This window comes from Corvus hawaiiensis, chromosome 5 (assembly GCF_020740725.1).
Source record: "Corvus hawaiiensis isolate bCorHaw1 chromosome 5, bCorHaw1.pri.cur, whole genome shotgun sequence".
Lineage (NCBI taxonomy): Eukaryota > Metazoa > Chordata > Aves > Passeriformes > Corvidae > Corvus > Corvus hawaiiensis.
This window is the reverse complement of record NC_063217.1, coordinates 61,677,321-61,690,485: the sequence shown is the minus strand read 5'-3', so window position 1 is coordinate 61,690,485 and position 13,165 is coordinate 61,677,321. Positions and strand designations below refer to the sequence as shown.

Sequence of the window (13,165 nt, the reverse complement as noted above, 5' to 3'; positions counted from 1 at the left end):
CAATAGTCTGAGACAAGTTGTTGCGCGCAGCCTCAGGACCGGCCGAGCCCACGCGGGCGCTGCATCCCCAGAGGTGAGCAGCGTTCCCGGGGAGGCGCGGGGATGAGGGGGACGAGAGGGATGAGGGAGGGCGCGGTTTCCTCTCACCTGCGCTCACCTGCCCTCACCTGGGCGTGCGCAGCCCGCGGCTCCCGCCCCACGCCGCGGCCCCGCCCGCGCCAGCCCCGCGCAGGCGCTCCGGGGGCTCCGCGCTGTCATGGCGGCAGCGAGCGGCAGCGCCGGCAGGAAGGAGATGGGGCGGACCGGGACCGTGCTGTGAGGCGGCGGCGGCGGCGGCGGCGGCTGGAACTTGAGGCGCCTTTGGGCGGGCGGAGCGGCGGCCGGCGCAGCGCAGCTCAGCCCGCAGCCGGGGAGCGCAGCCGCCTCCCGGCCCCGGAGCCGCGCGTCGGGCAGCCCGCGCCCCCTCCGCAGCCCGCGGTGAGTGCGAACTTGGCGGGGCGCTGCACCTGCCCGCGGCCGTGCCCGAGCGCAGCGGGGCCGCGGCGGGCGGCAGCCGGGCGGGAAGGAGGAGCGTGTTCCCTCTAGGTTAAAAAAAAAAAATTATTTAAAAAAAAAAAGAAAAAAGCAGATTAAACCCCTGAGGCGGGGGCTCGGAGCGCGGCAGGTTCGGGAGCACTTCCGCGGGGAGAGGCGTGAGAGCTCCCGGGGCGGCTCCCGCCGGGCGCGGGGCAGGGGCCGGGACGTGCGGGCTGTGAGCAGAGCCTGACGGAGCGCGGGCTGAAACACACCTCGGGTTGTCCTTCAGGGCTGCAAATACCTGCCCGAGGGCAGCGCTGTGACAGACGCCTCCTGCCGAGGAGAGAGAGCCGCGACCCTGAGGGCGCGTCCTCCCCCCCTGCCTGACACCCTCCCCCGCCGGACGCCGCTTTCCTTGGGAGCCGGAGACGAGGGGAAGGAAGCAGAGGGCTGCCGCTCATCTTCCCGGCTGGCTAGGTCTTCCCGGAGCAGCGAGCGTGTGGAGCTGGCGCTAGAAGCCGTAGCTTGCGGTGAACTGGCCATGGCGAGTGAAGGCAAACAAGTTGTTCAGCCAACAGGTGATGATGGAGGAGGAGGAGCGGGAAAAGAAGGAAATGCTGCCGAAGGGGGAAGTGTGCTGCAGCCTTTGAATCCAGGAGTCCCTATCCGAGGCATCAAGATGAAATTCGCTGTGCTGAGAGGACTGGTGGAAGTTGGTGAAGTGTCCAACAGAGACATAGTTGACACTGTGTTTAATCTGGTAAGTTGATTGCCTGAATGAGGGGAAAGAGCAGCACGGGTGTGCAGAAGAATCTGCAGGTTTTTGATGTTATTTTTCTGTTAATAATTTTTTACGTGATTACGCTTATACGCTGGATTTCAACCATGTTCTTTTCACTTACCACAAAAGCTGGGAAAAAAGCATATGAGCCTCTTTATATACACACTTACACTTGAAACAACTCTAAGCATCCTTCTCCTTTGTTTTCCTCAGAGAAATTGTTGCTTTATTTAGAACTGAGAAGCGTATTGTTATGTTTAAACATTTAACAGGTGTACTCAACAAGAAAGTTAAATGTTTATTTAGTAACTCAAACTGTCATCAAAACACACGTTGTTTTAAGGCAAAACAGTTTTTCCTGTGAAGATGTTTACATCCCTTTTTGCTTCCCGTTGGTTTTGGAAGTAGGTAGAACTTTCATGTTCTGTGTGCAGGGGGTGAGGGTGTCAGGGAACAGTTCATTGAAACATGTTACATAGTCTGCTTTTTGGGAAGACTAGAATATGGTTTCAGTGTCCTTTTTTAATTTATGAATTAGGGACTCAGCTGGTATTTTTTGAATGCTGTGTGGATGTAACTAATATTTCATAACAGATCTCACTAAACATTAAGGATACAACTTTTCCTTGTTGAAACTACAAACATAATATATACCATTGAACTTCTTGGGCCAATTGCTTTGAATTGCATTATTTAAAGCAATTAGACTAGTTAGTAATGTTTTCTTTATGCAGGAGACCAAACATTAGGAGAAAAACTCTCAAGTTGACAAAGATACTCTACTATTACTAGAGGTCTTAAAACATCTCTAAAAACAATTATCGTCCCTCCTTCTTCCTTTGAGTGAGCTCTGACTCTAAAACAATGTGGTTTCTGACAGACCAGGAAGTGAGAGCATTTAATAATATAAAGCTCAGTAACAAGGAAAGTTGAGGCAGAAGTCATACTGGTTTTTATGGTGTTTGCATTTCAGTTATTTCATTATTTGTACTCTTTGCTACGTGCAGGTTTTAATGGTCACTAAGTATTTGTGTGCAATGTCTGTTTCATGTCTTTTGGTGTTACCTTCTTGGGTTATGATAAACATTTATTTATTTTGGAATATTTTCATATTAACAGTGTAGTGCCCTAGATTGTTTGGTGAAAGTCTCAATATAGAGGAATGGCAGTAGTGACAAAAATAAAGTGCAGATCAGAGGTTTCATGGATGCTCCAAGTATGAGGAAGTGATTTAAGTTACTTGAAGTCCACTTGACAATTGTCCTGGACAAAACTCAGTGCTCACATATACGGACATGAGGTTCAAAAAGAAATTCTGGTGAATAGTTTAGAGTTTAGGATGCTTGTGTGGGGGGAAATTGTTCATGAGTGTGTTAAATTTTACTCTGTTTCTAGTGTGGTCTTTTGGGTGATGTTCTGGAGGTGTATTTTATGACAGCAGTAGAAGGAGATTCAGCAGAATAACCAAAAATGTAAAGGCTCCTTGATTCCTGTTCTGTTCCATTTTGGACAAGAGAGGATCAAAAACTTCAGTGTGATTCAGAGTATCCTTGATTTTAGATTTAAGAGTTCTGGAGAACTTAACCTGTGACCTGCATTTTCCTGGATCTTCATTTCCCAGATAGACAGGGGAGAGTTTCTGGCCTTGGAAGTTTTTGAAACTGTGTTCTCACTTTTTCTGCAAGTTAAACAGCATCCCTGACCTCTCTGATAAGACGCCTCTACCATTTCAGCACACCTGCCTATGTGTGGGAGGCTAAAGGTCATGCTTGTGCCCCATGTTATTTTATCAGCTGATGGGTGTCATGACACAACCAACAGTTTGGTAGTAAGGACACTTTGCCTGGATATGTGAGAGCAAAATCCAAATTTTGGGGCAATATCAAAAATTGTAGGCCTCTTGATTTCCCTGAGTCCCAGGAAAACATCAGCTAGCTGGCAAATCAGCTATTTTGGAAGATGTCTCAAGGTCAAGTGGTTTTGTTAAAACTGAAATGTATGAAAAATTCAAACCAGCCAACAAACTCGTAGTTTTTGTTATAGAAAGCCATTATTTTCTAGTTTTTTTTTTTTTAATAGAACCTCTGAAGCTGACTTTTTGATGTAGCTTTTTGGGATATGAGGGATATGAAGTCTCCCTACAAAGCAATGCTCATTCCTCTGTCATGGAGTTTCTGCCTCTGTTCATTTGTTACCTATGACTGTTTTGTCAATTAATACCTCTGAAATCATGCTGACCAAAACTTAAGGCATGTCAAGTACTGGTTAGCAATGGTGTACTTACTTTTCTCTGTGTGGGTGTACAAAATATCTGTAACTTTTATCTGAAAAGGTGACTCCCAGCTCTGGCTTTTCTGGTAGTTTGTTTCCCAGTCGCTTTCGGAGCGTGTTTCCTCGGGTGTGTGCAGGTCGAGCTGGGGGTATGACAATCATGCTGTGATCTGTTGTTGCTGAATGGGGTTGAGCCCAACGTATCCCCTCCTGTTTGGTTTCGTTCTGTGTGGTGACTCATAGCTGCAGTACCTCAGGGATGGGAGCAGAGATCTGCTAGCCTGCTTCTTGTGCTTTGGAAAGAGGACACCTGTGCTGTCTTGGGCATTTTTGATCGTTAAACTGAGGCATCTTTAGACCAGAGTGCAAGGAGGGCTGGGCAAATCTGGGTAGAAAGGTGGTTTAGCATATTTATTCTTTATGGCATAACCACCCTCAAATGTGAAGAGATTATTTTTTAAACAGGGATTTTAGGTGTCCTAATTTTCATTTCTTGGGAAAACATGTTGCTCTTAGTTATGCCTTTCCAACTTGCTCTCGGATATGTAGAATTTCTTTTTTTGTGATGGAGAGTCAAGAGAAGCCCAAAGTGCTGTCTTGATGTTTCTCATCTTTAAGTATTTAAGAGATGGTCACATTCTATATGTGAAAGACTCAGGAGGTCAAAAACCTGAAGTGCACAGTAATTGACCTGCTGCTTACTAAAGAAATTTAAGCCTCTCTAGTTCTGATTACTTGAGCAAATAAGTTGTTCACTTCAGCAGTGTTCCATCTTGGAGTGCCACCTCTAACGTTTTCTCTGTCCAGCAGTGTAACAAAGTGCATAGTGAGCTCACTTCTAGCATCAAAACTCTACTACTCTCATTTTATTGTCTTTGGAAGTTCTACTCCTAGAAGTACACAAGTTGATCTGCTTTGTTTTGGTCAGTTTTCTCAATGAACAGTTTTCCAGCCCACATTGAATATGGCTTTGTGTATTTCAGCATCTATTAAAAGTGAAGAGGGAAAGAAGGACTTTCAAGAAGCTGATTATTCTGTGAAAAACTTTGAAAGCACGTTCTTGTTCAAGTATTAGTCTGTTCTGTTACTTTTTTTGACAGACTAAGCCAAACTATGGATATCTATTCCTCATGCATTGTGAATTTTATTTTTAATTGACTTCTGGCAGCAATAACTCCTTGAATTTCCTTTGTATACAAATCAGGTGAATTCCTGTTCATTACCTCATATTTGCCCCCCTTAGTTTATTAAAATAAAAAACCCTTCTGGTTGGAGAAGATGATAGAGTGGAAGAATAAATTACTTACAGTGGGATCTATTACTAACTTAAAATAGCTCTAAAGCCAGTTTGTTTTAAAAAGCTTTAGTGCTTCTAACTGTTTTATTGAATATGGTAGAGATTGTTACTTGATTTGGTTCAAGTTTTTCCTCTCAGTCTGTGTTACAAAGACTTTTTTTTTTCATATGTTCTGTCTCTTTGGTGAAGAGAATGTGCTGTTACTTCTGATTCTGTTCGTGGATTAGGAGGTCCTCACCAAGAGTGACAAAATGCAAATGAGACAGAAATGCAAGTTTTTATCACCTTTGGAGGAAAAATAATGGGATGTGAGGAGCAGAAGCTAAAATTGCTTTGTAAATTTAATTTGTCAGCTCTTCCACTTCTACCAGACTTTATTAAAACCACAAATGAAAAAATCAACCTAACTTAAAAAAATTTTTACAGATTACTTTCCTGCTGATACAACAGGTTTCTAATTTGTATGGTTTTGGTGCACTAATGCAACTAGAACACTGTAACTCATAATGATTTTTATGAAGTCTGAATTCTCCTTTTTTCATCTCTGGTCACAGACTTACTTTGCATATATCATGTTGTAGAAAACTCCCAAAACTATTGCTGATAGAATTAAATGTATTGTAGTAGTAAAACTCCACCATAAATGTCTTTATAGCAATGTATTCCTTTCATTGCATTACTGCATGTTTTCAGAGACTTTATTTTCTACATAAACTTATCAATGCTGGTGACAGGTGAGAGTAACCAAGTAGCTTCTAGAATATCACTGAATATTGTGTATTTCTTAATAGATGCAGTCTTCCTTAGTAGCTTCCCAGTAAGTACACCTCTGGCTACAGTTACCCTAGTTCAGTCACTTCTGTCCACTTACAGTACAGATGACGGGGTAAGTCTGTGGCTTTAGCTGGGTCAGGCTTGTAGGGGTTTTTTAAAAAAAATCATAGTAAAGTGAACAGTCAGCTGTCTTAGTGGTCATGCATGGTTTTTACTTATTGAAGTGATGCATATTGGGTTTTTTCAGGTGTTGATGCAACTTGGGCACTTTGTATTTAGTGGAAATACCCCACCCTAGGTAGTAGGTGCAGGAATTTAGGCAAATTTTGTGGTTGGATGAGAAAGGTATGGAATGTAGTGAGGTGGTAATGGCAGTCTTTAATTAGGTATGCTAACAATTTAAAAGAAAATTGTTTAGGCTCTGAAGAGCTGATTTGTACTTTGGCTGTGGTATTTACTCACTTCTATAACTGCAACTTAAAACACACTGTAAGACAACAAAATATTGAGGACAAAATCATAAAGACCATACAGGAGAGTGTTCAGTTTTACTTACTCTTCCTTTAACTTGCCAAATTTTTATTTGTGTCCAATCTGAATTTTCAAGTGTTTGTGAAAGCCTGTGAACGTGCTCTGGGTTTTCCAGCAGTGTTGGCATCCTGTACTGACATTAGTGGGCTCTGTACAAACATAAAGCTAAAAAAGCAAGGCTGAACTGGGCATTTGCATATATCATGTCTTAATAATGCAGTATTTGTTAGACAATTTTTAATCAGCAGTCTGTTCTACGAGGAAGCCTGTTCAAAATGTGTTCGCAGCGTGGCTTAGAAGTCCCTTGTAGATGGAAATGCATCAGTTCAATGACAGATTTTTCTAGGTGGTGTCTGGTAACAAAGAAGAGGGAGTCAGGTTTCTATTGCAGTTGCTTTGCTGTCTCTGGGTAGTGTTTTGTGCTGCTTCTGCGAGTCAATACTGGGCTGGATGGACCACGGGCCTGACCCAGTAGTGCAGAGAGCGCAGCAACCTAGGGGCCATATGGACTGGCTCAGGAAAAGCATCTGCGGATTAGGGAATAGAATGAAATTAGTCAAAAGCATCAGGGAAGCAGGTGGATGGCATGTCAAGGTTGTCACAAAAGCTGGACATTGCAGAGTGATACAAAAATAGATAATTATAAATGCATGTTGAATCAGCACGCTTTGGTTCACTCCTCCAATAACCTCTTTGAAGATGAGTGTGAGTGAAGAGAAGGCTTTTGAAGTTGCTGTATTGGCTGAAGACTGGAGATTGAGGAAAATCAAAGATGAAGTATTTGCTCAATTATATTCTGAGGTAGTGTTGTCTTGGTACAGTGTTCAGTACTCAACAGCTAGTCAGGTGTACATTCAGATGCTGAAGTTTGCTGAGAAGTCCCAGTCTTCTGAAAATCATCAAGCGTGATGTTTTTTTTTTTGACATGTTTGAAGTCTGATGAAAGATAAAAATGAGCTTTGTCTGTGGTTTCCTTCATTATCTATATTTGTTTTACCGCCTCTTGGTGAACCTGTGCCCATTCTGAGCTGTCTCTCACTTGACATGGTGCTCTGACCTTTTAGTTTTTGCTAGATAAGTTGGCAGCTTAAAGCACTGATAGCTTCTGTCTTCATGCAGTCATCAAGTTCTTTATGAGCCTTAAGGAGGAAGCTTTAATCCATTGCACAGATGAAATAAGATCTGCAGTTTAGTCACTGGAATGTGAAATAGCTTCTTGCTACCTTTGGTGTTTCTGTTTTTTTCTGTCTTCTTTAAAAGTCTATTCTGTCAAATTCAGTCTTGCATGCATTAAATTTATGCATATCTTTTTAAAGAACTTCTATTTATTTTAAATGGGTCAATCTGGCAGAAAGTTTTTGTTCATAATCACTAATTACAGTTAGCTAACTTTCTGCTGTTCAAGTGTCTTCTCCAGCCCCCGGAGGCCTTGCTGGCCTCTTCACAATGTTTTGCATAATGGTTTTTGGTATTAGCTTGACCTAATTACTAGTGTCCTAATTTAGACTACATTTCTGCTTTAACTAATTCTAGATTTTTCTGGTGGACTTGATACCAGGCTAGAGCATATTACTGCCTGTCCTAAAGCTCGTTTGGCCATTTTTATTTGACTCTGGGAAACCCTCAGGCTTTGTCTGTGAGCTCTGGCCACTTGCCAGGAGTCTGAGGGCTCCCATGAATATGCGTAAAGCAGGATACTATTGCCACCTGCTTTTTGAATGGTCTGTGTGGCCAGTGGAGACCACAGTTTCCAGCATGCAGTGCTCTGTGCTTAGAGCAGATAGCAATCGAGATGCATCCTTGCACAACTGCTGTAATCAAATTCACCAAATGACGATACTGCAGGAGTTGCAATAGTACCTCTCCCCAGGACACTGGAGGCTTTGTGCTGACACTGGGAGCCCAGAATAATTTGTGAAGAGCTTGTGTTGCCACAGTGCTTTAGATTCCAGAGCTTCACAAATAGGCATAAGTGGTTTCTAAATAGAAACTAATTTGTGGAGAAGAAAAATCTAATGCCTTCTGTTGCACTGGATTCCCCTAGTAGTAACTGGGGAGCTGGGAGCAGCTATGTCCCAGGCATGATTTTCTTGTTAATAGCTGCCTTGAGAAGATATTTAAATGAGAATTGCTAGTGGGAATAGGATGTGCTCTGTTGCCTCCTGTAAATGCTCCAGGAGTTTGAGCTGAAAGTCTCTTTATTGCAGCCTGCAAATGAATAGTTTTGTTGATGTTTCTGTATTCTACATATATCTAGGAAAAAAATTACATATGCATTAATGCAGAAAATTCAGATCATATTTTGTGTGACTGAAAAGCTGGAATTGAATTGTTTAGGCAAAAACCTCCTTTGTTGATGCAACTGAAGAAATCAATACTTGAAGAGCTACTGGATTATATTTCCTTTGCAATTGGAAATCAAAACAAGAGTAACTGTGTAGGACTCATCTGTTCTGTGAAAGTGTGTTGTGTGTGTCAGCATCTCCCCTTTTGCCATCAGCAGTCATTCTCTAAGGTGTGGACAGAAATTACAGAGACAAATTCACTAAATGGAGTCTATTCTATTTGCCCCACTTAGATACTCCAAATTTCTAGGTTTGTTCTGGACTAGCCCTGAAAAACAGTAACTGTAAGAATGCATAGGGTGACCTGTAGCTTATTTATTCTCTCCTTGGGAATTCTAAAGACAAGAGGCACCAGGAAGCAGCAGGTAAGATGGTGACTGCAGCAGGAGGGCAATTTCTGTAATAAAAGACCAGCAAGAAGAGAAACAGTAGCATCTTGCAGTGAACTGGGAAATATGTGTTTATGGAGTCCAGGATGCTGAATGTTTGCTTGATAAACGCCTCACAAAGTGGTTTTGTTATCAAACTCTGTATGTTTAGGTGGGAATTGTACTGGCTGCTTTCCCAAATGTGATTAGGATGAGGGCAGGTGGGGAGTGAGGTAAACCCTGTTGCTGTAGAACCGCTGAATAAAGGCTTTGCAAGTCCTGCAAGTTTTAAGTTTTAGTAGTCTGTTATTAGAGAAGCGTTTAAGTTGTGTTGTTTGCACTTCTTGGGATTAAAACAGTGTTCCTAAGGACAGTTGTTTTTTGCATGATTATTAATGATTGAGGTGGGTCTTGGAATCAGTCGGTGCGTAAGAAAACCAACCAACCCTCCCCCCGCCAAAAAAAAACCCCAAAACCCCAAACAACCCATCACAAAACCAAACCCAAAATGTTTTCTACGTGGAATCATAGACTTAAGTTACAAAATATGGCCAGTGATACAGAAGTAGAATTGCTGATGAGCCTTAAAACAATACAACTGAGGGGAGGATAGGAACCAAATGACTAATGTTGTGAATGGTGCATGACTGTTAAATAAACAAATGGAAACTATCAGTCCAGTCAGCATCTGCCTCCTGCTAATGTTTTTGTGGAAACTAAGCATGTGATTTGTCTCTAGTTGTGGTTGTGAACTTGATTGAAAAGAACTTGCAAGCTTTTTTTTTTCTCCCTGTATAGTGGGAGCTTACTTATACTGTAGGATTTGGTTCCAGTGTATAATTTAGGTGCCCTAGTGCCTGGCTTTTAGGTATCTGATATGGAGTATAAAACTGAGTAACTGTGAATGTGTTTTTTAGAATGTATTTTGAACCATCAAACATGAGAAGGAGAGATGTGTATGTTTAATATATTGCTGCTGTTATAGAATGGGAGAGCACCTGAGATGCTGGGAATGGATATTTCAATTGGGATTGCTAAAGGTTCTCTGTCCGAGTTGTGATCTACACCTTCTGAAGCTATGATGTTCTTAATACTTCGAATTTCCTTGATTTAAACAGGGTAGCAGTGGTGCCCAACTCAACAGTAAAGTGCTATGAAAAGAGTTCTCAGGATCAGAAACTGTACCAGTGGTTTTCCATCTTTATATAAATCAGTGAGTGTTTATGGGGAAATTACTGCCTTGTCTCCTTACCCATTTCTTCCTTAAAAGTAAGGTCCCAGTCTTGTGCCATGCTAGATTATCTCCTGCCTAACCTCACACCAGGACACTGCTTTGTCCTTTCTGTGCCCCCTTGCCTCCTCTTCCATGACCTGGCACCTGCTGCCTTCATCCTTGGCTGCAGAAGTGAGTCGTGAGCATTCGCTGGGAATCTGTGAATGCCCCTGTGTGCTGCAGTTGTTGTGGCTCAGCTGATTGGCGGGAGCATTGCCTTGAGGAGATGTTTATTCCATGACTCATCTGAGACCTGAAGTGCTGAAGACTTGTGCCCTTCTTGTGTACTGCTTTTCTAGTGGAATATATGTGGCTCTTTGGGGGTTTTGCTGGTTTAGTAAAGTCTCACCTCTGCGGGAAGTGAAAACCACTCTGATTTCTCTCCTTAGTAAGAGGAGATTCAAACTGCCATTTGTCAGGAAATTGTCATTTGCAGAGTGAGGGTGCCTGTGAGTGACTTCTACAGGAACACTTGTAACACCTCTTCTGCAAAGACCAGGCTCATACACAGCAAAAATGCTGGGTTCTTGAGTATGGGGAGAAGGCACAGGAAGAAACAAGTGTCAGACCTTGTGGTTTAGGTGTTTGAATAAGGTTTTCTAGTGACTCATACATGACAGGGAAGGTTTGGAGCTGGAAAACAGTGGATTTCTTGCCCACATGCTAGGACTTTCGTAAAGATTTCTTTGTAATGTACAAAATCCTGACTTCCTTCCTGGAAAGTGAATTATTTTCAGGTTAAGGGCTTTGTCCAGTGACTGAAATACCACTGAAGTTGCTCAGACGTATTTCGAAAAGATAGAATTTAGATGGCAGGAATTTGGGTTTGTTGCTTCATGATGGTGCTGTCATTTTTCAGATAAGTGATATCCCCCTTTCCAACTAGATCGTGAGGAAATTGAAAAAAGCTCATATAACACTTCTTGATACAAGTTAGTGTAGTGTATTGTCTGCCCCCTCCTGAAAGAAAAAGAAAGGCCATGTGGTGAAACTAATTTTCACATTTTCAGATGATGTAGACGAGTGTAACAAGGAAACTTGTCAGTTCAGGCTTTCCCTCAGCTGGGTTTTGTGTGTGCAAATGGAGAAACCTGGAAAACTGGATACTGAGTGGAAAGGGGGAAAATCCCCTGAAATTTCATTTGAGTGCTGAGCTAGTCTTGATGTCTTTGTTGGTGTTCTTTAAAGATGGATGTGTCTGTAGGGATTCTTTAATTAGTTATGCAAGGAGTTGTTGGGATCTCTTTCATTCTAGACATACGAATAGAAGTAGAGGTGAAAGTTTAGAGGAGCAACCAAACTGCCCAAAGAAATTGTCACCAAGAAAAATAACTCATCAACAGTTTAGTTTAATCACTGTAATTGTGCTGTTATAAAACTTGATTATAAACTATTTGTTTCAAATTCAAACGTCTGGATTCAAATCCTGACTGTCTAAATGCCGTGATCTTGTCACTATCCATCCTGTTAGGAAAGTTGTGACAGACTGGTGAAGTTACCAGTGACTGGAAAAGGGAAAACTTAAGTCCCGGTGTTAAAAGGCGGGGAAAAAAGGAAGACCCAGGAAATTCCAGGTTGTTCAGTTTCACCTCTGTGCCTGACAGGATCATGGAACAGATGGTCCTGGAAATTGTGCTAAGGCACATAGAAAATAAGGAGGTGATTGATGACAGCCAACAAGGTGTCACTAAGGGCAAACTGTACCTGACAAATTTGGTGGCCTTCAGTGGTGCCGTTGCCCCACTGGTGGATGAGGGAAGAACAACTGATGTCATCTATCTGGACTTGTGCAAAGCATTTGGCACAACATCCTTGTCTGTAAACTGGAGAGGCATGGATTTGATGGATGGACCACTCACTGGATAACAAATTGCCCAGAGAAGTTGTGGATGCCCCAACCCTGGAAGTGTTAAAGGCCAGGGTGGGTGGGGTTTTGAGCAGCCTGGTCTAGTGGAAGGTGTCCCTGCCCATGGCAGAGGGGATGGAACTAGGTGATCGTTAAGGTCCTTTCCCACCCAAACCATTTGGTGATTTTGTAATTTGGTGATTCTTTGTTTATCTCTATGGGAAAACTCACTTTTAAGTACACAAGAGTGCCAGAAATTTAAGCTTGAGTTACATGTGGAGGCAGGGGGAGGGAGAATTAATTCAGTGGCTTTTGACTTGTCCCATCTCTGTCATGGATTGTTTAGTGTCTGTGTTTTCATTTGCTCTGTCATGTGACACTATCCTGCAGCTACTGCTGGCGTGTGGTTTAACGAGTGTTTCATGCCTCATTCCTGCTCCGGTAGCTGAATCCTTGTATCTTCCTGAACAGGATATTTCTGTGCATTTCAGTGTAATAATGGTGCATACTACTGACAATGGGACTGGTCAGACACGGGTTTAATGCCCATTTTGCAGCATGCATGACAGCTATTGTGCAGAATAGCTCTTTAGCTCTGAAATACACTTACAGTGTATCTTCTGTGCGTTGGCAGTGCATTTGAGTTCTGTAGCACTGAGTGATCTTGGTGCTTCAATTTCCTGTTAAAGTAGGTATATGGGGAAGGAGCTGAACTTAGCTTTAAATGCTCATTTATAGTAATTTTTCAGTTGGGTGTTCAACTTCTCAACTTCTACAAGCCAGATTTAATATTTCCTGTAGCTCTATTGCTCACGTATATGAGGCTAGAGTTGTAGTTAGAATTCTGTTTCTCAACTCTTAAAGAGTTTTGTTCACCAAGGATACTTCTAAATAGGTTTGTTTGCCTGTGACCTTACTGTGCAAATTGGAACGAATGCTTGAATGCACATATGGATTCTTAAAACAGGTATTGATCATTATAACAATGGGATTGATGCCGAGTAAAGGATTTCTCAACTGCAGTAATTGTATGCGCAAATTTCTATATTAAAAGGTGCATGAGCCTGTCTTAATATCCAGAATTTTGAAGGCAAAGATGCTTTTGTTTAGGAAGGTTAATAATTCGGCCAAGAGGAGCTATTGTCCATTATGAGCATGCACGC

General features: G+C 42.4%; 1 protein-coding gene across 4 annotated transcripts in view; it reads left to right on the top strand.

Moving 5' to 3' along the window:
• Positions 1-238: 238 nt before the first annotated feature.
• Positions 239-13,165, top strand: part of LRBA (LPS responsive beige-like anchor protein) — a 373,995-nt gene continuing 361,068 nt past the window's right edge. For all 4 annotated transcript variants that reach the window (XM_048304274.1, XM_048304272.1, XM_048304273.1 and 1 more), the window contains exons 1-2: positions 239-477; positions 806-1,276. In XM_048304274.1, the coding sequence (XP_048160231.1) occupies positions 1,058-1,276 (219 nt within the window). In that variant the 5' untranslated portion in view covers positions 239-477; positions 806-1,057. The remainder of the gene's footprint in view (positions 478-805; positions 1,277-13,165) is intronic.